Below are 25,406 nucleotides of genomic sequence, written 5' to 3'. Positions count from 1 at the left end.
TCCTTCACTGCCCTTTATGCTTGCTGAGCATCAGGCCTTCCTCCAGTGGGAGAAATGAGCCCCAGCCAGGTGCCTGCCTGTGCTGCCTGGGAACAGAGCTGTGCAGACAGGGCTTCAGCTTGCCCTTTGTTGAGAGGGTATGGGAGGGTCCAGGCACCACTTTTTTGGGTACCATGAATAAAAGCTTTTGCAATGATGCTCCAGTGTATGCACAGCCTGGGAGGAAGTGTTCTTCTTGAAGGAATCAGCTTGCAGACATCTGGAAGAGCTGGAAGTAGGCAGATGAGGCAGAAAGGATCTTCAGAAGTCTGGAGGATGCTGGTGAGTGCTCCAGCTGCCAGAGCTCTGCTAGTATAAGCTAATGGGAGAAGGGTGGACTTGGATGTGTTTCCCTGCCAGATGGTGTGCTTCCACTAGACAAACTGGTGGTCTTTTTTCCTTTCCTGTGTCTTCAGGCCACCGTTTTGAAGATAACCCTGGTGTGAGGAGGCATCTGATGAAAAAACCATCTCGTAGTCAGATCACCAGGACAAGCAAAAAATTAGCATCAACTCCATCTGTCAAGAAAAAGAAGAAGAAGAAGAAGCTGGATAGAAAGCCCCATGAGGTATCCATGTGCTATCCTCCCACACTTCTTGAGAAGCCATAAATCAGGACTAGAAACAGGCACATTATAAAGTGGTAAATGTGCCTTCAATATAATTAATTCTTTACATGACCTTGGGGGTGACATTTCAAGCTGTATCTATTATCATGAGGGCTGAAAATGCACTTCAGTAAAATCAGAGATTTCTCTGAAATCACAAAGCTTTGACCTTAAGAAAGATGTTAAAAAGTCACAGAAATGGTAGTGCTGTTGTGGAAGTTGGCAGCACAGTAACGTGACAATCTCTGGTAAGTGTGGGAAGTTTTGGGGGAAACCAAGAAGCAGACAGAGGACAAAATTGTCACAATTTGGTAGAGGGGTGCAGCACTGCATCATTCTCTCTCCTCTGTCCACACCATCTGACTTGGAGCTTTCTGGTGCTCCATGTGCTGAGGGAAGCTCCTGCCATGCTGCCAGTAATATTTGTACTGGCTCTTTCAGTTCACCAGACTTCTGGTTGACTAAGGCAGGTTTGTTCTGGCAGTGTCTTAGACCAAGTGGTACCTTGAGAACAAACCAGAGGCCTTCCATGTATTGTTGATAGAGCTGTGTGCATCAGGAGAAGTCTCATGTCCTTGATGTAATTTGCACTAGGTGTTTGTGGAGCTGAATGAGCTGGTGGTGGATAAGAACCAGGAGATGCACTGGAGGGAGACAGCTCGCTGGATCAAATTTGAGGAGGATGTGGAGGAGGACACAGCAAGATGGGGGAAACCCCATGTGGCTTCATTGTCCTTCCGCAGCCTTTTGGAGCTCAGGAAGACGATTGCCCATGGTGAGTCAGGAACTATGGGCCAGGGTTTGTGTCTTGCTCTGGGTCAGGTTTAGCTGGACAGCTTCTCTCACTGTTTTGCCCCTCACTGGAGACATTCCAACAGTGTCTGTGTCCAGGCTCCACACAGGGTCTGCAGATAGAGGCTGTCCTGCATGCCATTTGTCAGGGTTTGCATTAGCCCAAGGATGCCTGTGTTTGTTCCTTACTCTGCTTTGCTGCTCTCAGGCACATGGCAGCTGCAACACCCAGCTGTGCCTGGGCCAGTGGGCCCTTGACCCATCTTTGGTGTGAAAGGGCAAGTTCAGTCAGGATGGGAAACCAAAATGAGAGGGTGGTACCAGGGCTACTAGTGCATCTTGAAGCTTTTGCATTCTCTTGGGAAAAGGGTTTACACAGAGGACATGGGACACCTGGACTCTGGGCATTTTTCAACTGAGAGAATCTGTACCCCGACCAAAGCCTTGCTCCTGGCTCCTGGTGGATGGCTGTGTCCCCAGAGGGGGCGTGCAGTGGGGAGCGCTGCACACTAGGAACAGGGCTCTTACCTTCCTGCTGGCAGGTGCTGTCCTCCTTGACCTGGAGCAGACCACGCTGCCTGGCATCGCTCACCTCATGGTGGAGACCATGATCATCTCTGACCAGATCAGGGCAGAAGACCGAGCCAATGTGCTGCGTGCCCTGCTGTTGAAGCACAGGTGGGTGGCACATGGCTGAGGGCTGCCAGGGCTTGGGGATTGTCTGCAAGCCCCAGGCAGCAAGGGAAGTGGCTCCCCTCATCACCGCCATTCTCCCCCTCAGCCACCCCAACGATGAGAAAGAGGGCTTCTTCCCAAGGAACCACTCCAGCTCCAGCATGAACTCCATCGTGGGGAACCACCACCACAACCACACCACCGACACCTGTGTGCCCCTCATGGGGGAAGAGCGCATTGAGATGGCTGACCCCAAGGCCAATGAGACCGAGTGCAAGGAGGTGAGGGTGACATGAGGGGTTACTGCTTCTTTTTCCACATCCTGGGGACAACTGTTGGCCAGCAGCAGCACTTGGCACCCATCTCTGGGCCCCTTCATGGGGGGCCTTGTACTTGCAAGGGTTGAGCTCCCCTGGATCACCTGGATTGCTTGAAATGAGGTCACTGCATTATGATTCCAGGACCTAATTTCAGGTTCACACTGTATGCGTCTGCCTGAGCGTGCCCTGGCAGGAGCAGCCCCAGTGCTTGCAGGGTGGCCCTTTGCTATGCGGGTGCCTTGTGTGTGACACAGGGTGTCGGGCATGCAGCCGAGGCAAGCCTGGCTGCAGATATGCTGGTGGGGTGCAAGGCTGTGTGGGGAGTCCAAGGCATGGGGACTCTGTCCTTACTTGTTTGTATTCTTCCCCAGCAGAAAAACCTCCATCTCCATAACTCTGAGGGCCACCGTAAATACCTGAAGCTGATGGAGAAGATCCCTGAAGATGCGGAGGCCACAGTCGTCCTTGTGGGTAAGAGGTGACATGTGGAGACTCCCAGGGCCAAAAGAGACCAGTTCAGATGCTGGTCTGACCCAGCCGTCTGTTGCCTCCCTGCTGAGGGGTGTTTGGACATCTTATACACGTTCCCAGAGTTCAGCTGGGTAGGGAACCTGGTGCTCTCTCTCTCCTTTGGTGATGGCACACATTTTGTCTGTCTGTAGTAAACATAAGGGGTGCTTGGGTAGTTATGTTCTTAAGTTAAGAAGTACTGAAGGTGAAGAGGTTGATAGACACTGCTGCTGGGAGCTGGGGCCCAGCTTAGAGAAGAAAATCCCACCAGGCTCACTGTAACGTCCCATTTTGCAGCTCAGAGGTGGGTAGTTGGTGCTGGAGGGACTGATGGCCAGGTACTGACTGCTGTCAGGCCTTGTGCTGTTCTCTGACCATAGCTGTCCTCTGTCTGGCCTTTTCACACCTCACCAGCAGCTGGGCCCTGCCCTGGCTGTGTGTGCCAGGGAGCTCTGAGTTTATGGAAGCAGAGCTTGGCTGGTGGCAAGGTCTTGGGTATCAGCTGTAGCACTGCCAGAAGATATTTGTCTGTACGAGAGGTCTACGGGCAGGCAGGCTCAAGCATCAGTGGGCTTGGTGCCTTCTGACCGCAAGACTTGTCCTCAGCACTTTGCTGGCATTAACATGTCAGCAAATGTAGCTACAGCACATGCAAAGTAAATGTCATTGCCTATCCAGTAGATGAAAAGCTCAGGCAAAGAGCCTGACAGCTCAACTAAGCTGATGCTTAACCATGAGGAGGCCAAATCAGCTTCACAAACACACTTTGAATACTCAGATAACTAAAAACTGCCATTTCTGAGGTAATGCTGTGTCTTGTGATACGCTTGGCCACTCAGATAGCCCTGATTTGCCTGTCTAACAGAACACAGCTCTTTGCTGGATGCAGATGGCAGAAAGATCAGTAATAATGCTAGAGAAATACAAGTATTCAATAACCATTTGTGTTTGGTTATGGGAAGGAAGCGTCTGGTGTGCTGGAGGATGCGGGAGTACTTCCTGATCTGTTAGGAATCGAGGATCCTGCCAAGCATTGATGAGATGCGGACATTGCAAAACAAACTGTGCAGTTTGCACCTATGAGTCTTTAAAGAACTGGCTCATTTTAATCAGAAAAAAAAAAAAAGAAGTCTAGGAATACAGGGAACATACAAGAAAAGCAGAAGAAAGCTCATGGCATCAGTGCTTATGAAGGAAAGGACAGTGATCCAGTATCTATGGGTTGTTTAACCTGACATCCTTCCCAGCCGAAATAATGGCAGAGCTAATATGGGATTCAATTAATAAAGAGCTAAAGGATAAGAATGTAATTATTGCCAAGCAGTGAGGTTTATGGGAAATAGGTCATGTCAAGGAAACCTGATTTCATTATTTGATGAGATTAGAAGTTTTTTTGATAAAAGTAACATGTATGAGACTGCCTTCCGTAAGGCAGTGGCTTAGTAGAAAAACAACCTCCTGATTTAAAATTAGCCCCTTATATTGTAAGTAGAGGCCTTCTTAACAGATGAAGAATGACCTAACTGGGAGAGCTAAAGAAAGTAGCACTGCTTGGGAGTGATCAGTAAGCAGAGGACTTGGAGCAGTGCTCAGCACAGTGCTCAATGCTGTGTCAGGGGTCTGGAGGCAAGTACGGGACAGAAGGGCTCGTGGGAACCCCCAAAATCTGTTTCTGCTGTTAAAGGCAGCCCAGTACAGCTCACCTCAATGATTAACTCTTCTCCAAATATTGCCTCCTGGTAGGTTGTGTGCAGTTCCTGGAGCAGCCAACTATGGCCTTTGTCCGACTAAATGAGGCTGTCTTCCTGGAATCTGTCCTGGAGGTCCCAATTCCTGTCAGATTCATCTTTGTGCTGCTCGGACCAAGCCAGGCCAACATGGACTACCATGAAATTGGCCGCTCAATCTCCACCCTCATGTCTGACAAGGTGAGGAACTGATGGGCGGTAATGCTGGCACAGGTGAGGGAGCTTCAGTAGCTCCTCAGAAGTCAGTCCTGGGACGAGAGGGCTGAGATATGCTGTCCTAAGGCCTAGGTGGGGCAGGCAGGTGTGAGCACCTGGGATTTTTAAGAGCAGCCTAGCTCAACCAAGGTTGGGTGCTCCAGTACAGAGGGAAGAGTGGGACAGACACTTGGCTGGGACAGAGAGTGCTGGGCTGGGTGAAGGAGAGGGCTGTACATAAAAGCAGGAGCAAAAGACTGCCCAAGGTTAGAGGAGTTGTGTTCAGTTCATGTTTCGCAAACAGAGAGGAAGGCAGGCTGAGTGATGCCTGTGACTGTGACGTCTAGCCCAGGCCACACTGATGAGAAGACCCAGAAATGCCTGTGGACCATTCCTCAGGAGTTTGGATGAAGCTTTCTATCTGAGTCACGTGACTGGGGCATCCATGCAGAGAGGCACATCCATGCAGGATGAGACATGAGGAGGCAGAAAGGTTTTACTGCCAAGCTTGTGCACTGCTAGAAGTCCCCCATCTGGCTAGGTGGCAGAACAGTGAAATTCATTATCCTGGTAAGGAATGAAAGGCAAAGAAAAACCAGTCTGAGCATCTACTGCATACATCCAGGACAGGAGAATCAGAGGTTCACAGGGTCCTCCTGGCTGGTGCCATGTAATTATAACGGAGTAACAAACCTACCTGTCCTGCCACCAGTGCACAACTCTCCCTCAGCTGGGGGCTGAAAGGTCCACTCAGAGCAGGTGGGTTGTGCACAGCAAGGGTTCCCAGCTGAAAGATCCCTCCCCTGGAGTTGCATGGCGCTCAGCTGACACTGTGTCTTGAGCCAACAGAGGTGAAGTGCCATATTCCAGCTTCAGTTCTGCCTTTGTGGGCTGATCTCACTCATCGGAGCCTCTACTCCTCTGTTGCTGGAAGAAGGGACGCAGCTGCCGCAGCGGGGCTGGCCATAGCAAGGTTACATGGTGGCTGGCGCCATGGAGAGAGTACGATATCCTTTACAGTTTGAAGCTGTGGCGCCAGGGAGTCTGTGTGCTGCAGGAGCCTTAGCTCTCTCCTACCTGCTTTACAAGCTCTTCACTTGTTCATCTTCCCCAGCCCTCTCTCTGCGGGGGTATTTCAGAAGCAATGCAGCACTTCTGCCCATTTGCTAGCACCTTCCCTCCTGTCTGCAGTAGTACTGTCCCCTCATGGTCTCCTTGGAGTTCTTCCTTGTCATCTTCACCTTTTGTCAGACATATCTCCCCTTTTCTGCCTGATTTACCTTGCCTGACTTCCCTTATGCTGTAGATTCTTATTTTCCTGCCCTCTCCCATGTTTTACATTTTTATGTTCAAGTCTCTCAAGAGTCTTATGCTCCCTGCTCATGTCTCACACCCTGGTTATTGTGCTTTATCTGCGGTGCTTTAGGGCTCCATCAGCTTCTCTATAAAACCCAACCTAAGATCAGACCAGGAGTACATCAGTCTGTTGAGGAGTCCTAATTTTGAGCTGCAGGGACAGGGAAAGTCTTTCATCTCTGTGGTGCCTGGCTTCTGGTACATCTCTTGAGCTGAGCTCCAAACAAGAGTGCCGCAGGACCAAGAGATGGCATGCAGAGCTTGTAAGGACAAGGACGCAGCCACAGTGATCTGGTGTAAACAGTGGCACAGGCTGGCCAAGTGTAGCAACTCGCATGGGCAAAGAGGCAGTAGGCTAGTTGGGAAGCACAGATCTGATATAGTTTGGTGGAGATGTCCCACAAGAGGCACCTTGTGGTCTGGTGGAGTGTGCAGCTGGCAGAGATGCTGCAGGAGCATGGTCTTGGCCAAGAGCAGTGTGGTCTGGGGGAGAAAAACAGGAGCAAGGAGGTCACTGGAAGAGATGGAAAGGGTAGGGAGGACAGACATGGGATTAGGTGGGATGTTGGGTTGTTGGACAGGAAGGATTCAGAAGTGTGGGTCACAGAGTGGCAGTAGTGAGTCAAGCAGTGGGTTGAGAGAGCAGGCTGTTACTGTATGGTCACAGCAAGCATTGTGTTTCTGGGCTGTAGATACCTGGGTGCAGTCTGGGTCTGAGCCTGCTTCTCCTTTTCCCGTTCCCTCTTAGCACTTCCATGAGGCTGCGTACATGGCAGATGACCGTCAAGACCTCCTCAACGCAATCAATGAGTTCTTGGACTGCAGCATTGTCATCCCCCCATCAGAGGTGGAGGGGAAAGATTTGCTCAAATCCATTGCCACCTTCCAGAAGTTGCTGCTGAGGAAGAGGAAGGAGAGGGAGCAGAAGTCCATGAAGGAGGGGGCTGTCCAGGAAGCCAAAGGTCTCTCCACTCACATTTGGGCAAACGAGTTTGTGCCTAACACCCTGTGTGCCCTAGTGGGCCCTTCCCTCGCAGAGCCTGGCAGAGGGGTGAGCAGGGCCTGGCTCCTGCAGCAAGAGGGGGGCAAGGGGAAGCAGGACAGGGCTGTGGGCAGCTCGGGCAGCTGCAGGCAGGGGGATGTGCAGTCGCAGGGGGCCCTCCAGGTTAGCGCTGCTGGAGGAAGGTCTCCACAGTGTATAGGGGAGAGGGACAGCCCAAGGGTGGACTTGCATTCCTCTGCTCAAGCCCTGCCCTCCATGCACCTCCAGAGCTGTGTGAAGTGAAAGCTGAGGAAGAAGAAGAGGAAGCTGAGGACGATCCTTTGAAGAGGACCGGGATATTTTTTGGAGGTCTGGTTCGGGACATAAAGCGCAGGTACCCCAAATACCTCAGTGACATCAGAGACGCCTTGCACAGCCAGTGTCTCGCGGCCGTTCTCTTCATCTACTTTGCTGCTCTTTCTCCTGCCATCACCTTCGGGGGACTCCTAGGTAATGGGCCTGCTTTCTGGTCTGCTCTTTGCACGCTGGGACACTGGCTGTGTCTGTGGTGCTGTGCTGGGGTGGGCTCTGGTGCTGCTCACTCAGGGACAGTGGCAGCACTGTGGCTGCTGCCTTGTCCCCTCCCTGCCGCTTGGCCTCTCCAGCCTCGGCTCCCCGGGCTCCCTCTGTGCTCCCTGCCCAACGCAGGAGACCTCTGGTGGGATAGGCACCTGCCTCCTCCGTCCAGAGCTGTGTCTGCAGCCTGCCTGCCTGTGGTGACGGTGCCTGTGTCTGAGCTATAACTCACACGTTGTTCTCTTTCCCAGGAGAGAAAACTGAGGGTCTCATGGGAGTCTCCGAGCTGATAATCTCCACCTCAGTTTTAGGGATCCTCTTCTCCTTGCTTGGAGCCCAGCCGCTCCTGGTCATTGGCTTCTCAGGGCCTCTGCTGGTGTTTGAAGAAGCTTTCTACAAGGTACATGTGAGGCAGTGTCCATGCTTGGCACCTGGTTGCTCTGCCCTTGTGCTGGAGAAGGCAGCCAGCATTTCTCAACTCTCCAAAGAGTCTTTCGTTGTGTGGAGTCCTTGGGTCCTGCCTGGCTGCCAGCTTGGCCAGGGCTGGCCCTTGCTCTGCTGATCCTTTGGAGGTCTCACCATGGGGACTTCTGCCTCCTTTAGCTGTATCCCCTTGAGGTGTGGCAGTGGTAACAGCACTGCTCTACCTGCTGACTGTGAGGGAGCATCGTCCCCCAGCCCTGTGCTGCAGCCCATCCAGGCACAATGAATACTTGTGGCTGCATCCTATTAATAAAATACTGGTCCATAATACTTTCTTGTTCTTGGCATTTCCTTTGAAGACCATTTCACAATTTTACCCATGTCCAGGTTTCCTCAAATGGAAACCCAACAACATGCAGTGTGCCACCCATTTGGGATGTCCCATCTGTGTTACTCTCAGGATGAACCCAGGGGTGTGTGCAGAGATAACCTGGCCAGCCAGGATGGACATGTTTCTTTCTCAGGTACCATGATGTCTTCACTGTTAAGAGCATCCCTGTGTCACCATACCGTCAAGAAGTGGTTCCAATCCTTCTTTTTTTCTGACTCCTAGTGTGTCTGGGCTTTTAAAGCATCTGAGGTGTCTGGACTTTTAGAGCATGTTTTTTCCTACAGCTAGATTTTCACCTTGATGTGTCAAGAGTTTGGAGCTGGTGATGCCATTGCACAGTGGAGGTTTCTCTGCTCTCCTGTGAGTGCACTTCTCACTGACTGCTTTGGCTTTGCCCAGGCGTGGTGCACAAAGCTGTAGGCCCTGTGTGAGGGCACTATCTGAGCTGGTACAGCTAGGGAGGCTGCAAAGGGAGGGATCTGTGGGAGTGACGTACATCCAGGATTTGTGGCTGGAAGTAGTTGGTGTTGCTGTGATGGGGCAGGCTTGGGATGTGTGTGTGGATGAGCAGAAGCAGTGGAGATGGTCTGTTGGTCTGTTCTGTGGTGAGAGCCTCAGGGCTTTTCTGCACACACATACAACTGTGTGTGTATTTGTCTGAGATTGTGCCCCAGTTAATGTAGCCTTTGTGTGGTGGGACACAGGAGGCTGCTCCAGCTCTCCTTTGAGGGGAACAGACTTGTGCTCCATGGAGGAGGGGAGATCTGTATTTGAGTCACGGCAACTCCGTATGGGTGAGATGGGGAATGTCATGCATGGGGTGGCTTCAGCAGAGAGCGGAGGAGGTGACAGGAGCAGTAAAGACCTGGCTGGTGTTAGTTCAAAGTCTGCAGCTTTACCTGTGACTCCAGCCTTGAATTTGCTGTCCCTGTGCTGGATGCTCGAGCAGATGTGGATGCTTTTTTTTTCTGGGACAGTCTGTGATCTTAATGGGGAGGAGATGCAGGAGGCAGCCTGAGGAGCCATGATTAATGTCTTCTGCTTTCCATTTCAGTTTTGCCAGACACAAGGCATTGAGTATCTGACAGGCAGAGTGTGGATTGGTTTGTGGCTCATCGTCTTCATCTTCATTATTGTGGCAGCCGAGGGAAGCTTCTTGGTGCGCTACATCTCACCCTTCACCCAGGAGATCTTTGCTTTCCTCATCTCCCTCATCTTTATCTACGAGACTTTCTACAAACTGTACAAGGTGAACCTCCCCCAGGGAAATGGACTGCCACATCTCTTGGTCCCCCAGGAACCTGCAGCTTTAGTGTAGAGGTGGCAGGGGAACAAGGCCAGCACAGCCACAGCTTTCCTAGGCATTCTGCAGAGAAGTTCTTTGCTGGCCACTCATGCCCCAGCCCAGCTGGCCCCTGTGCCACCTCAGAGGCTGGCAGGATGAGCCCTAATGTCTGTCTCCCCTTCTCTTCCTGCAGGAGGCATTAAAGAGGGGCCACTTTTCTCCCCCCAGCCCTCTCCAGCTGGGTAGGTTATGAGGCGAGGTGATGGATGCTGGGATTGTCCGTGCCCACCATCTACTGCCCTCACCTCTCCACAGAGCAGGACACCTCCGCACCCCCTGCCCCCAGTAGTGACAGTTCCCCCTGCCCCTCCTTGCAGTGACAATACCCACTGTTTCTCTCACCTGCCCAGGTGTTTGCAGAACATCCTCTGCTGAAGTTCTACCCACCGAACGTGCAGAGCAGCCTGAATACCAGCATGCTCTCTGCAGATGCGATGTCACTGGGGATCAGGATGCAGCCCAACACTGCTCTCCTTTCCCTCATCCTCATGCTGGGCACCTTCTTCATTGCCTTCTTTATGCGCAAATTCAAGAACAGCCGTTTCTTAGGAGGAAAGGTGAGTAGTTTGTGGCACCCAAATGTTAAGGACAAGGGACATGCCCAACTTCTTGCTACAGCCTTTTGTTCTTCAGAGCATTTGGACCATCCCCCAAATACCATTCCCTTAAATACCATGCAGAAGGGATGGTAGCCTGACCTAGGCTGCAGATCACAGCTGGCTGTTCATGGTATCTCCACTGTCCTGCTCTAGGGAGCTTTGCCAGAAAGGCCCCTGGGCCTTGGGAAACCTCCTTTGGCTGGATACAAATCTGTTATACTAGAATATAGGAGGAAGAGCCTACAACTTGTTCCCTTTGGACATCTCTGTACCTGCAGGGCATATGTGTAATACCTGGAGCACCATCCAAATAGGCTAGTTGGAGCAATTAGCCTGTCACTTAGGAGTGGCTGGAGGACCGTGTGTTATGTGGGCAGTGGGATGTGCAGCCCCATGGCCCAAGGCTGGGTTCCCTTGTCCTGCTCCTCAGCAGTGCTCGGGTTTGCAGCGGGGCCTGGCCCCATCTGGGGCTTCACTTTGCCGCAGGGTGGGTACAGGGAGCCACCCTGTTCCCTCTGCCAGCAAAGGTGTCTGTTCTGCAGGCTCGGCGGATCATCGGAGACTTCGGGATCCCCATCTCCATCCTGGTCATGGTGCTGGTGGATTACACCATCACTGACACGTACACGCAGGTATGTGCCAGCCCTGCCCTCAGAGCCCCTCCTGCAGCCCAGCAGCGACCCTGCAGCACTGTGGCTCTTGTGCAATGGGGCATTTGCCTTTCCTGCCTCTTTAGTCATAACAGCACAAAGCAAATGGAGGTGTTCCCCTCGTCCTCACTCCCACGCTGAAGGGAAGCACCAAGCGTCTCGCTGAGACTGAGACCAGAGCTACAGGGACTGGTATATCCCTGGTATCCCCTGATACTCCAGCTGTTAGCAAAGGAGGCTTTAGGGGACCAGAGGGATTCAGTGCAGTTAATTCCTTTTTGTAACTCTAAAAACTTGCAGTCAATCAGTAGGACGTAAATTGGTTATGCACACTGAAGAGCGTGGCATATGGAGTGGTTTCAGTGGGATACTTGTCATGGGTTTAGTACTTAACATATTTATACTCTCCTTGACTATAGGCTACTAAATATTTTCATCACTTCATCTCAAACACAATGATCTCTTTCCTAGTTTATGCACAAACTTAAATATTATGAAACAAACCCATCTCGCATGTTTCCTTTCCTCCCTTTTTTAGTAGATGTGTAGTTATATCTTTTGTTTTGGTATTTATTTCAACTAATAACAGGGAGAGGGTGAGAGGTATTTCCTGCTCAGCATGCAAGCTTTTATCAACACAGCCCGAAGCTTAATGGAATCCAAATGCATTTTTATTCATTTAAATTTCAATGATGAATCTGGTTCTATCACACATTAGTAAAATCATGCACTTTGTTACATCTTTTTCATACCCTTCTACACTTCCACAATTAATATCAAAAGCATTATCATTTCACTGTTAACTCAGCATATGTGCAAAGTCTTCTGAGAAAATCGTGCTTAGTTACACAACTTCGCTCAAGTACAAGCATTCCAGGAATATTATTCATACTTATGCTGATTAACATAAATGCAAATCATAAACTCTCCCTGCAGTGCTCACGCAGGCAGATAACACGAACTGCTGGAGCACAGGGCAGAGCCGAAAGTTCAAAGGTGGGTGAATGCAGGGTCAGGTCGATGTACAGCGAGGAGTCTGTGTGGTCTCTGACTGTAGCACAAACATGATATTTCCTCTGAACATGGTCAGAGTGAGGTCATTTCCAGAGAATGTGGCCAGTTCTGGGGTCCACACTGCAAAAACAGTATTGGAAAATTGTCTCAGAAAAGGCTTGACAAGTCTGGAAAGCCAACTAGAGAATGGTAGACAGTTCAGGATGCTTTGTTTGTCCAGGCAGAGGTCAAGGTGCATTTTAACCATGGTTTGTAAGCACTGTTGTGGGGGTGAAGTTCCTGAGAGAAGATCTTTCCTTAGTCTCCTGGACAAAAACCAAGGGAATTCCAGTGACTGAAAGGAAATCGGCCCATGCTAGGGGACATGGGATTTTTTGCACTGAAGGGGATTATCCTTGAGAAAGACCCACATGGGTCAGGGTGGCTGTCCCATCATCTGAGGCATTCATACCAGGGAGACCATGAGGATCAAGTCTGGTCCTGTGTGAGGCTGTGGGCATGCGTGTATTGATAAGTAACTGCTGGGTTTTGCGGCTACACCACCAGAAGCTGAATGTCCCCTCTGGCCTGTCGGTCACATCTCCTCACAAGCGTGGCTGGTTCATTCACCCCATGGGCAGCAGTGGGACCTTTCCAATGTGGATGATGTTTGCTTCTGCCATCCCTGCCCTCCTGGTCTTCATTCTTATCTTCATGGAGACACAGATCACTACGTGAGTACCTCTCCCACCAATGCTAACCATCACTAATCCTGGGCAGGCAAGGCTGGGATGGGTGCTGGTGCCATCAGCGTGGAGATGCGCTTGGCCCAGTGGACAGCAAGGGCAGGACCCTGGCCATTTAGGACTGTACCCTGGGTTCTTCCATCCTCTCTTGGCTTCCCTCCTAGCATACAATGTGGTGGAGACCTGCCTCAGCCAAGCCCAGGAGGAAACCTCTAACCTGAGGTTGACAGCTGCCATCCCTCTCCCTGGCCATCTCCTCCTTGTCCCCATGTGTGCCCCCTCCAGGGAGTGAACATTGTCCCTAGCCACAGTGCTGTCCCTGGGCACTGGAGTGGGCCTGGCACTGATCTGGGGTCTTTTTCCTCCCAGGCTGATTGTGAGCAAGAAGGAGAGGAAGCTGCTGAAAGGCTCTGGCTTCCACCTGGACCTGCTGCTCATTGGCACTATGGGGGGGCTTTGCGCACTCTTTGGGCTGCCCTGGCTGACTGCAGCGACAGTGCGTTCCGTCACCCATGTCAATGCCCTGACGGTCATGAGCAAGGCCATTGCACCAGGAGAGAAGCCCAAGATCGAGGAGGTGAAGGAGCAGCGTGTGACTGGAGTGCTTATCGCTGCCCTCGTCGGTGAGCCTCTGCTTGGGTGAAGGAGTCAGGGGGAATGTCAGGACTGACCACGTGAATCTCCTTCCCAGTGGCATCCCTGCCCCATGGACCAGCCTGCATTCTGCCAGATTGCTGCACGGCTGCCCCCACCTCTACTCACATCAGCTCTCCTCTGGCAGCTTTTGGTAGCCCATCCTGGTCAATTTTCCACTGCAACCCCTCCAGCTTCTTAGACCCCTCTTGAGCTTCCCTCCCCTTGCACCCTGGGACAGACAGAGAAGAGGCAGGAGAGGGACAGAGGCCAGAGTGCCTTGCGGAGGGGCTGGCATGGGACACTCCAAACCCTGAGCTCTGTCTGTGCAGGTCTGTCCATTGTGATGGGAAACATGCTGCGGCAGATCCCGCTGGCTGTGCTCTTTGGCATCTTCCTCTACATGGGGGTTACGTCACTCACTGGCATCCAGCTCTACGAGCGGCTGCTCCTGATCTTCATGCCATCCAAGCACCACCCCGACCACATCTATGTTGTTAAGGTGAGTGAGGCAGGTTGCAGGGAACCAGGTAATGAGGAGCAGAGGAAGAAGAGGCAGGTGAGGGGAGGATAGCGACGACCTTGCTAGAGTGATGCTTGGCTTGGTGACCCCCCTTTGTCTGCAAGTCTGTGCCCAGAAGTCAGTGCAGGCCATGCACAGAGATGATACAACACCAGGATAGCATGTTGACAGGCTTCACAGAGAAGTGTCTTGCCAAGACATTGCATGGATGGACTGTTTAAAGGGTGATGCATTGCTTGAGTGTGTGTAGGGACACTGCATTGCCAGGTAGCTAAGCTGCTAGGTGGTACCAAACCTAGTGTGGTATAGAGTTCTGCCTCGCTGGAGAGTACAGACAGGTAGAGCAGGCAGCAGTGTTGTATTACTGTACTAGGCTATGCAGAAGGGTTGTGTTTTGCCAGCTGGGTCTTCATTAATCTGTGTGGAAGGATAATGTGTTCTTAGACTGGATTTACCTCTCTAGGTGAAGACCTGGAGAATGAATCTCTTCACCTGTATTCAACTGGCCTGCATTGTGCTGCTCTGGGTGGTGAAATCTACAGTGGCATCCCTGGCCTTCCCCTTTGTCCTGATCATGACAGTGCCATTGCGACGCTTTGTGCTGCCCCACTTCTTCCATGATAGGGAGCTTAAAGCGGTAAGCAGATACCTGTCTTCACAGTCTGGCTTGCAACACTGGAGTGAGGTTCAGGAGATGTGGCAGACTGAAGGGCTGGGAGACCCTCCCCTGGCAAAGCCTTGGCTTTCCCTGCTGTTGTCTGGGGCTCTTTGTTTGACAGCAGTAGGTGGATGGTTAGCTTCCCCAGAACTTGTAGCCCTGGAAGTGCAGTGTGGGAAGGTTGGGCAGCCTAGGGCAAGGTGGCAGAGGATCCTGCTATGCAGAGACCTGGAATAAGGGTTTCCTCTTTCATCTTCGTCCCTGTTTGTGACTCATTCATCAAAAGACATGCCATTTCCCCATTGAGAGAGCAGCAAGGACAGCCCAGCATCACACCAGGACCTGTGGCTGCTTGGCACAGGAGCACATAACTGCAGCGCCAGGGTGCTGGCAGCCCCTTGGGTGCTGGCAGCTCCTCTGCTGCTGCCAACATCCTGAGCTGCTGTTGGAGAGCAGCCTGGAGCAGCACCCAGAAGTGGGTGCTGCCAGCAGGGGAGCAGGGAGGATGTACTGTGCTGGACCCAAGCCCCAGCGATGGGGCATTCTCAAGCAAAGACACTTACTGGAAAGGGCATCGGGCTGGAGAAGCATGGACGGGCATGAGAGGCAAAAAAAGGGACCTGTTGGGAAGGGAATGAGCAAGAGCTTTGCTCTTCCTGGTGCAGCCCAGCTGCCTGGCTTGCTGTGTGCTGATTTCTCAGAGCAAGGCTCTACCTGGCTCTGGGGGTGGCTGTCGCCTTCAGACCCTGTTCTCTGCCTCTCCCCAGTTGGACTCAGAAGATGCGGAGCCCAACTTCGACGAGGATGGCCGGGACGAGTACAACGAGCTGCACATGCCTGTGTGAGCTGGGAGCTGCCCTCCCCCATCCTGGGACAGGCTGCTCGTGCCTGCTCATCCTCCCAAGGACTAAATGGAGACTTGCTGTGAGTCACGTGATCTCTTGCCCAGACCAAGGAATGGCTGTCCCATAGCCTCACAGGAGGCAGCCCTGGCTCCTGCTGCCCCATCGCTCACTCAGCAGAGGCTGTGAGTCTCTCTCCTCTTGGACCTGGTAGGCTGAGAGATGCCTCTCACATCCTGAAGCTGCATGGGTCCTGAGTGCCTGTGGTTCAGGGGTCTGCCCCCTCCTGTGTCCAGTCTACAGATGGGGAAGGGGAGCCATGCCAGCTGGTGCCACTGTGTCCCCCTCCACTACCATGAAACTGGGGTGTCTCAGCAACACGTGCCACTGAGCAGTCACAGCGATGGGCTGGATGTTGGTTACAGATGGGCAGTGGGCTTCTCCCAGGCCAGCAGCTTCCTTGCTCGGCTGGCAGACACCATGTTACTGCTCCCTGGCGCAAGGAGGGACCAATGCTCTGGCCCTGTCATCCAGACCATCATCTGCACAATCACCCTCCCACAGGACTGTTCTGCTCTTGCTTAGCATGGGGGAGGCTGTTTGCTTCTTCCCAGTTTTCCCAACACTCTTCCCAAAGGAAAACCACGCAGGCTGCATGCAAGCAGGTGTCCTGAAGCCTCAGGTGCCTGCCCCCTTGCAGAGACTAAGAGGAGTCCTGTGACATTCTGCACCTCCACAGAGGTTGCAGCGGTAAAATCTTATCACAGGGCTGCACCCCAGTTCCTGATCCCTGCATTCTTGTTCCTGAGAACAAACCATATTTAAGAAGCTATACAAGAGATGTAGTGCTTGAGCACAACAGTCCTTTGGGTGGTCCCCTCCCTCTCCCGGTGATCCACTGGGTCTGGCCCTCTGCAGCCCCACAAGGAAGTCACTGAAACCCCCAGCCCCAGTTCTGCTGCTGTACCAGGGTGACTTTTCACGTCCAGAGATGCCCTCTGACTGGGAAGGAGCAGCATTCATCATTCCCAGCACTCAGCCCCCATCAGCTCTGGGCAGCTCTGAACACCTTCCCTGGCAGGGCTGTCACTTGGGGTCTCCCCGAGCTGGCAGACCCTGTTCAGAGCTGCCCTGGAAACCACCGAGGGTGCCCTTGCTGCCCACAGCAGCTCTGGGGGTGGTGCCAGAGGAGACGAGCACCCCAGCCTCTCCCTGATGGTTGGACCCACAGTGGCTTTGAGGAGGAGGCCGAGATGCTCACTCCACCATTGGATTTGGGACAAGCTGCTGCCCTGGTTCCCACTTATCAGCCTGGCTCCTGCAAGAGACAGTGGGTGCTTCATTACCGGGAGGGTCCAACACCTTCCCCAGGAGGCTGCAGAAATATCTTACCAGAGAGAGAAACCTCCCCCCGCGGCAGGTTCCTGCCCCACAGCCTGGCCCCCCTGCAGGGCCTGGGGTGGAGAGACGAATGTCTCTGTGTGTCTGTGGCCATGTGTGTCCTGTCCTCCCCGTATAGTGTAGGAGGCCTGTTGTCGCTGTGCATTGTGACTCCTCTGACCGTAGTGGAAACAGCTACACCAATAAACTCTTCACAGGAACCACGTCCGGCTCTGCGCTTTTGTTTCTTAATTGGCAATAAATTGAATTGATTGAAATTCCCCAACACAACAAACTGTTCCTTGCCCACAACAGCAGCCAGTGAGGTAGCAAACCCCAGCTGGAGTGGGGACTGTCACCTTGTCACCCACCAGCAGCCTGAAGGTAGGCTCTCCACCACCTTCCCCAAGGAGGCTGGTTACTGTGGGCCCAGCTGGAGCTCTCGTGCTGACTGCTGGAAGCGGGAGGCAGAGCCCCATATTTAACCAGAAGCACGTGCTCATGCCTGTGTGCATCCATACCCACACGTATAGGATATTTAACCAGAAGCACATGCCTGCATACTCAACAACACTTGGTGTCTGTCTCCTTACCCAGCCTGTAGCAACATGTCCAACAGCAGGGCCATGGGCTGAGCACGGAGGAAGCATCTCCTTAAATATGCATTGTCTCCACACTTTCTCCCCAGGTAGGAGCTGAGCCAGGTCCCCATGAGCTGCTGGCTGCCCACAGCCCACATGGTGGTGGGTTGGGCGTCCTCCAGTCGTGCTCTCCTGGCCGCTGCTGCTGGGAGTAGGTGGTCCCACCTTCTGTGGTCAGGGTCACTGGTTGCTCCTGGGGCTGGCCACTGCCATGGGTCACATGGCAGAGGGCTGAGCCCACCTGGGCACAGTGTTGGTAGCCATCCGGTTCCTGAGCCAGCCTCGCTGTGGGGTGGGCAGTGCCTGGCCTCGCAGCATCCTCTCCAGGTGCTGGCAGTGCTGCTGAACCTGTGGGACAGGAGGCAATGCAGGTGCCCGGCTCTTGAGCATCCAGGTGAGCTGGAGCACCCACAAATGTTTCCCACAGGCTGCTCCGCCACGTTAGGAAACACTCCCTCTCCCATTCCGCACTCCACAGCTCTCCCTCCTTGCACCTGAATGCCCAGAGCTGCCCAATAGGCCATCAGTTCGGACTGGAAAGGTTATGGTTCTACCTGGTCCCACAAGATCCATATCCCCATCCAGATGTTCAGGCCTTTCCATGCAGCTCCCCTGACCACAGCAGTGCCTCCACTCTCACCCTGGGACGCAGGGCAGGGAGCACAAGCAGAGCTAGCATGCGCCCCTTACCACATCAATCCTCCGGATGAGCATGGGTCTGACCTCCAGCTCCAGCAGCCAGTCGGCCTCCAGGATGCTGTGGTGGTATTCCTCCAGCTCCAGGTTCTTCTGCAGCTCCTCGGCCAGGACAGCCTGGTGCCAACAACTCCCTGTCCCCATCCCTGGCCTCTGCCGAGGCTGGGACAGCTCTGTCCCCTTGCCCCGCTGCTGCAGGCGCAGGGTGCAGATGCGCTGGGCAACATGATGGACCTGGGCATGCAGGGCAGCTGCCCGCTGCCCACGGTGCAGCAGGGCCAGCAGCTCCTGCCGGCTTTCCCGCAGCTGAGCTTGGAGCAGCCTGGTGCTGCCTGTGCCTGAGGGCCGTGGTGGGACCAAGAGGCTGGGAAAACCCAGGGGAGAGCTGGGCTGCTGGGGGGCCCTGCCACGCAGTGGGGGCTGCACAGTGCTGGGAGCCAGCCCTGCTCTGCCCTGTGCTGAAGGCTGCTGTGGCAGTGAGGGTGATAGCAATGGCAATGGTGATGGCGATAGTGATGGGGATGGTGATGGTGGCAGGGAGAGGCTGTATCTGCTGCGGTGGAGATGCACCCACTGCTGGGCAAGGTCCGCCATGGCCAGGCTCTGGTGAAAGACATCGGGGACCAGCCGTAAGACCTTCTCAAAGGGCTCCACGCCAGCGAAGCCACACAGGTCAAGCAGGCTCCGGGGGCTGAAGACCCGCTCACTGAGGGCTCCCCCCTGCAGCAGCAGCCCCCAGTTACGCCGGCAGGTGAAGAGCTGCGTGGCCAGGTGTGGAATGGACAGCGGGGGGGACTGCTGGGTGGTGTGGCTGGCTGGCTTCTCGTGCACATACAGGTTCTCGCAGAGTGGGACCACCACCCTGGTGTCAAACCTCTCCTTTAGAGTACTCAGGTGCTGCAGGTAAGAGGCCAGCCAGCTCACATAGCTGGCCACATCAGGGCTGGCTGAGCTGGGTTGGTGCTGGACGAGCCTCTGCAGGTGCAGCCAGCTCTCCACCTGCCCCGAGGGGCTCCACGGCAGCACCAGCAGCAGCACGTGGTACAGGCGGTGCAGGTCAAAACCCTGCTGGCACCGCTTCACGTGCCCCACAAAGGCACCGATCTCCCCTTCGAGGGCAGAGTAGAGGACTTCCATGGGCAGCCACGGGGATGAAGAGGAGGCAGCCGGGATCGCAGCTCATCCACACAATCCTGGGCCCCAGATCCGCTGGAAAACACAGCACACCAGGATGCAGTGCATGGGCTGGTGCAGGCAGGATTACTGCAGGGGCTCTAGTTTGGGTCACATGTGTGGTGTCAGCCTGCAGACACTGCTACCACAGGCTGGATTGCCACTTTGAAGGATGGGACATCTGGCCAGCTCAGATGAATCAGTTCCAGCTGCTCTGCTGGAGAGGAGACAGCAAGTGGGTGAGGAGGAGGGCAACAGGTTTGGGCTGGAGCAGGAGGAGTGAGGGAGCTTCAAGGAGTGAGCTCAGATGGGTACCCACACTTCTGCAAAAACAGAGAAGGGAGATGTTCCTGGGTGCTGCCACACCAGGGAGCATATTGGACCATAAAAGCTGTAGTGCAGGGAGAGGAGCCAAGAGGCTGCCTGCAGCCCCAGAGGATGCTGCTGTTTGCGGAGGGAGAATACCCTGGGTGCCCACCATGCCGCAGCTGCCCGGGGGATGCTCTGGGATGGGCCAAATGTCCTGCTTCTCCAGAAGGAGACTTGGTCATGCTAGACCAGGACTGTGCTCTGAAGAGCAGCTTCTCCCCCCTCTTTGCTGTTTGAGAAGAGGTTTATCTTTACAAAAGTAAGCAGCCACTCTTGCCTGTCTGGTGAACTAAAAATAGGAGATATGTCCCCAAAACTATCAACCCTATTATTTTAAACCATTGTATGTTTAGGCAAACTGTTTGGATTTCTGTTTCTGCCACACGGGTTCAAGTACACTCTAGACACCTTCTCCAGCTATTTTTATTCTCTGCAGCCAAGAGGGGCTGGCACATCTCTGTTGGGAGATACCACTGGCATCCGCTCACATGGCTGGGCTGCTGGGAAGTTAAGGAAATTGCTGGCTAAGACCATCCCCACGACAAAACTGGGAACTTGTGTATCTGGAAATCCTTGCCTGGACTTTGCTCTCTGCTATCCAGGAACTCAAACTTCATAAAAGTAAATTAAAAAATCATTTTTCCTCTTTCCAGAGAGGAGGGGGTTGTGAGCCTGGCACCTGAGAGGGCAGGTAAAAGTGGCAGGAGGAGACAGCGCAGTGTGTTCCTTGCACTGCAGGCTGGAGGGGAGAGAGCAGCTTCAGTTGCACTTGTGTTCTGCAACCAGCATCTGCAAGCGGGTTTGTTTAAATGTGAGTTACAGAAGTCTGGGGAGAGCAGAGCTGATGCTGAGGGGAAAGATTCCTTTGTATGAAGCCCCAAAGATCAGCTAAAGAACAGCTCCATCTCATGGGTGCCAGGGTTCAGCTTGCTGTTGCTGATGCTCAGGACCACGAGCAAGTACTGCTGAGCACCAGTAGCCCTGCACATCCCTGCCATGGCTCCAGCCCCACACTCTCTGCCTCCTTCTGCCCTCTATCCACCTCCCCTCTGCATTGAAATGGACTCACCAGCCTTAGAAGAGGAGAAGGGGCTGAGCTGGCCCCTGCTGCCAGCCAGAGGAGGAACCTGCCCTACTCAGGCTTGGACACAAACTTTCCTCTCCATGGGAACGGCAGGTTGGGACGTGTCCCTCACACTGGAGCCAGCCTTTCCCGGAGCCAGCCCCACAGGCATTGCCATGGAGCTGCAAGGCAGAGATGCAGGTCCTCCCAGCCCCTCTCCCTCGCACAGGTCTTTGCAAAGGACACTTCTCTCGTGGGGACACCTGAATCCTGGGCACAGGCTTGGGTAGCATGTTTCCTCGACACAAGTGAGTATTTTTGTGCCATTCCTGAATTTGTCCCAAAGTCTTGCCTGGCCTTGGCTAGAGGGAGGCTCCTTAGCCTTGGACGGTTTGCTGCCTGCCTGCTGCCTTGTGTCCCTGTCCTGTCCCTCCCAGTGTGTCGTCCTTGCAAGGCTCTTTAGAATCCCAGTCTCTAAGGTGCCTGTGCTGGGACTACTCCCCAAAGGGGCTCTTAGGAGAAGCAAATGTTCTCTTGAGGGAGTGGGAAGGGGAAATGGGAGCAAATCCACTGTTAGAAACCTCTGACAGGGACAGCATCCCTGGAACAGGGGTCTGGCCCCAACAGTTCTCCTTCCACTTTCACCTGGCTGCCCATGGGAGTGCGAGCCTTGACCACCATGTTTCAGCCTGCTCAGCAAGCAAGTCCTGCCTGCTCAGAGAGCTGGCCGGGCTGTGCCCAGCCCTCCTGCCTGGCACCAGGACCCCATGGGGAGGGAGCCAGGGGGCCCTAGTTGGGAGCTATGCAATGAGAACAGTGCTGGGACGCTGTGTCTGTGCAAGGTTCCACTCTCCAGGTGCACGCTTTTGGCTGGGGTACACCCACCCACAAGCCACCATGTCTTGCTGTGCAGAGATGACTCACCTGAGTATCCCTGCAGAGATGGACAAAGCTTCTGTAAGGTCGGGACACGGAAGTCTCACCCTGAACTTTGAAATGTGGCTGCCAAAGCTTCTTCCCTGCAGGGAGCAGCAGGAAGGTGGGCTGGTACCCATGGATGTCCTGCCTCGCTCAGAGGGGACCACGCAGGAGCCAGAGCAAGGAGAAGTGCTGAGCACCAGCACCGCACTGTATCCCCTATTGCATCCCATATTGCTCCTGCCACATCACTCTGCAACCTCCTGAGCCACAGGCTGCCAGATGCGACCTTGCCACCAAGCAGGACAGAAGGATAATCCTCCTCTTGTGACTTCTGCAGAGAGGGGAGACCTTGTGGTCTCTGCTGCAGGAGTCCAGCTGGATGATTGCCTTCATCTATCAGCCCAGTGTCCCTGCAGGATACTCCCGCTCCAGCAAGCAGGGTACAGCAACATCACGGTGGGTGGGAGAGGCTGGGGAGCAGCCAGCTCCTGCTGTGACAGGCTCTTTTCCTCAGCAAGGACAGCCAGCCAGATGCTGGGGCTAGTTCCTGGGGCTTGGAACTGGGGCTGCACTTGCTTTTCAGCCCTGAAATGGGCCTCAAAACCAGGTTCTCTGGTACACAGGAGGTGCTAGCACAGCCTCACCTGCTCCCTGGGTCTGCTAACCCAGTAGCCCAGCATTGCAGATCACCTCCTGGGCACTTACAAGGGGCATGTACACCAAAATAGGGCAGAGATTGGCATCAGTTTGGCTGCAGGTGCATAGTAAGGAGAAGAGCTCTCTCCTTTAGCATAGAAATAGTTTTGCAGACTGAAGCTGCACAGACGAGATCAGGAAGAGGAAATGTACTGAGCTCTGGCTACCAGCACCCATCAGCAGACCTTGGCCACAGCCACGGCCAGTGATATGACACCATTTAACCTCCTTGCTTGCTTGCCTGGGCTTATCGTGCAGCCATAGACAGAGAGCTACTTGTGTCTGGTAAAACAGCTCAGACTGGGAAATGCCTGCGCCACAGCTGGCTGACACACTTTCTACAGCATGAATCCCACAGTGATGGTATCTGTGAGCAAAGCCCTGCTTATACACTCAGCTAAGCAGAATCCGCAAGGCTGTTTGTAACAGAGCCATCTGTGACCTCCACAGCATCACACCATTAATAGCGAGGCTTGGTCTGGGTCAAACAAAAGCAGGGCAGGCTTAATAGGAGAGGAAATTAGGTGGATGTGTTTGGCTGGCCTCATCCCTGCATGTTCCAACTGTAATTATAGCCTTGTGCAGCTCAGCTCTCTTATTCAGCGATCTTGCCACCAGGACTGCGTTTCTCATGACCGAGGTGTAAAAGCCACACGGTGATATGTTTTGGCCCCAAGCAAATCTGCGGCAGCACAAAGGGAGCAGTGGCAGGGAACCTCGGTTTGTTGCTTGACATGTGGTCTGGGATGTGGCAGGGAAGGAAGGGAAAGGTTGGGCAGGCGAAACAAGATCAGGACCCCTATCTGCAGAGAAAGCTGGAGATATCTGATTAGAGGTTTGGTCCATCCAGCATGGCCAACTGCAGATCGGGCTGGTAGAAAGTCACAGCTAGTGCTCACCCCAGTGAGGCAGCTTGGGAGGATGCTTCAGAGGCCAAGGGGTGGCACAGGGTGACAGCGGGGTGGATATCCGCGCATCCACCCTCTGGGCTCTTCTGCTCCAGCTCTTGTGCTCAGGCTGAAAATTAAGAAGACATCCTGTTTTCCTGACCCACAGAGAAAGGGCAGCCCTGGAGGGCATTCCTGTGCCTGGGCAGGATAAAAAGCTTTTTCTGCTGTGGTCAGACTAAGCAGGGATGCAGGCACCCTTGGCCCGGGCTCAGTAGTGTGCAAAGGCAGCACTCTGCGCTGCAGTGAGATAGGCTCACTGCTGACGGTGGCTGAAATGAGACAGGAACCAGGGTGTTGCTCAGGACACTGAGCACATTGTCCCCCCTTGCAAGGAGGACTCCCCCTCACACTCCTGCTCTCCAGGGGAGCAGGTGCTACAGTGCTTTGTGTGACCCTGTGGAAGCCTCTCTAGGCAACTTTAATCACATTCCTCTGGAGCAGGGACACATCTGGTACAAACATGATACTGTCCCCAAGGAGCCTGGGCTAATTCCTGCTGCAGAGCCCCAGAGCAGCCCTAGGCAGGGAGAGATTCAGCATGTCTTCACTCACTGCCATCTTCATCTTGCAGGGGCAGGGCTGGCTTGTGAGCAGCAGGGCAGGAGGGGAGGTCCACAGGTTTGTGCTGAGCTGAGGCCATCTGAACGTGAGCTGGTCTGGCCACACCTTACCCTGGTCTGAGCTGTGGTTGGGCTCCTCTCAGGCTGGGAATGGGAGAAGGGAGAACCTGTCCTTTTTTTTAAAGCTGATTTCAAGCAGTTGTGAAATTGGAGTGGGGAGGGGGACGGGGCTATCAGGACAGCATGTGTCCCCTTCCCCTCACACATGTGAGATCTGTGGCAGGGGAGCACCTCAGTGTGTGGTGCTCTACCAGGGTCAGGCCACTCCTGCAAATGGACATGCTTGAATTTTGGCCGCTGCTTCTCAGTAGTTCTCCTGCTTTTTGCGAACCCTCTCCTGGCTGCTCTGTGCTTTGGACCAGGGGGATTTAGTGGTACTGCCAAAGCAGCAGGGCCTGCCAGCAGGGACTGCAATGGTGGCAGCACATGGCAGAGCCCGGGCACTTTCCTACTGCATCTGTGCCTCTCTGTGCCCCTGGCTGGGTCCGAGGTATCCTGCTTCTGCTGCCGGCTCTCCGGAGTGAGATCATCCCAGGGATGATGGTGGAGGAGATCAGTTCCCCACCCTACGAGTACGGCTCTGACAAGCCGTTGGGGAGGCGGCACCCACAGCTGAGGTGTCACAGCTCGTTTCCTCGCAGGTGTTGGGAGAGCAAGCCTGGCAGATGCTCACTGCCCGCAGCAGGGGCATGCTGGCCTGCCTGCCTCCCTGTGTGCCAGACCTGTGGCAGAGGAGGAAATTAGGATATTGTCTGGTGTCCAGGAGGAATTCCTGCCTCGGCTTGTTCCTGCCAGTCCTCCACCGACCTTCCTTCGGTGTGGAAAGCCCAGCAGGAAGCTGACTCACTGTCTGCTGCCGCCAGGGCTGGGTGCGGGGCTCTGCTGCCTGCAGCACCAGAGGGCTGCTCCTTTCATGGATGAAGGAATAGCTCATCACCCAGAACCCCCAGCACCCCCAGCACCCACCTGCCCTGGCTTGGCTCTGCCACAGCCCAGCTCTCTGCCGACAAGCAGAGAACAGTCGCGTCACCCTGGTTTCTGTGCCATTTGCCTCTGGGCTGGCGGGAAGGCTGGTAGCTCACTGCATTGCTGCTGTCACTGCCAAACATGCAGGCAGCACTGCTGCTCCAGGCTTGGGGCCGGAGGCAGCCTTGAGGCGGGGAGGGGTCCTGGGTTTGTCCTGTGTGATGGTACCCATGCCAATCTTCATTGACTGTTTCAGGTTCAAAACGTCACTGATGTGGCAGCCAGCCCCAGAGCTGCTGCGGTGGCAGAAGTGAGGTGCCAGACATGG

At 54.1% G+C, this 25,406-nt stretch overlaps 1 protein-coding gene across 3 annotated transcripts in view; it reads left to right on the top strand.

Moving 5' to 3' along the window:
* SLC4A3 (solute carrier family 4 member 3) overlaps nt 1-17,205 on the top strand; it is a 35,479-nt gene extending 18,274 nt beyond the window's left edge. For 2 of the 3 annotated variants that reach the window (XM_082055172.1, XM_082055173.1), the window contains exons 7-23: nt 456-607; nt 1,241-1,421; nt 1,981-2,116; nt 2,220-2,394; nt 2,805-2,904; nt 4,687-4,871; nt 6,991-7,204; nt 7,513-7,734; nt 8,052-8,200; nt 9,669-9,863; nt 10,310-10,516; nt 11,101-11,190; nt 12,769-12,935; nt 13,317-13,570; nt 13,913-14,082; nt 14,567-14,740; nt 15,529-17,205. In XM_082055172.1, the coding sequence (XP_081911298.1) occupies nt 456-607; nt 1,241-1,421; nt 1,981-2,116; nt 2,220-2,394; nt 2,805-2,904; nt 4,687-4,871; nt 6,991-7,204; nt 7,513-7,734; nt 8,052-8,200; nt 9,669-9,863; nt 10,310-10,516; nt 11,101-11,190; nt 12,769-12,935; nt 13,317-13,570; nt 13,913-14,082; nt 14,567-14,740; nt 15,529-15,606 (2,849 nt within the window). In that variant the 3' untranslated portion in view covers nt 15,607-17,205. The remainder of the gene's footprint in view (nt 1-455; nt 608-1,240; nt 1,422-1,980; nt 2,117-2,219; nt 2,395-2,804; nt 2,905-4,686; nt 4,872-6,990; nt 7,205-7,512; nt 7,735-8,051; nt 8,201-9,668; nt 9,864-10,309; nt 10,517-11,100; nt 11,191-12,768; nt 12,936-13,316; nt 13,571-13,912; nt 14,083-14,566; nt 14,741-15,528) is intronic. The other variant, XM_082055174.1, reaches the window with a different exon arrangement.
* Nucleotides 17,206-25,406: the final 8,201 nt, after the last annotated feature.

This window comes from Streptopelia decaocto, assembly GCF_964273445.1.
Source record: "Streptopelia decaocto genome assembly, chromosome: 6".
Taxonomy (NCBI): domain Eukaryota; kingdom Metazoa; phylum Chordata; class Aves; order Columbiformes; family Columbidae; genus Streptopelia; species Streptopelia decaocto.
This window is presented reverse-complemented; position numbering and strand designations above follow the sequence as displayed.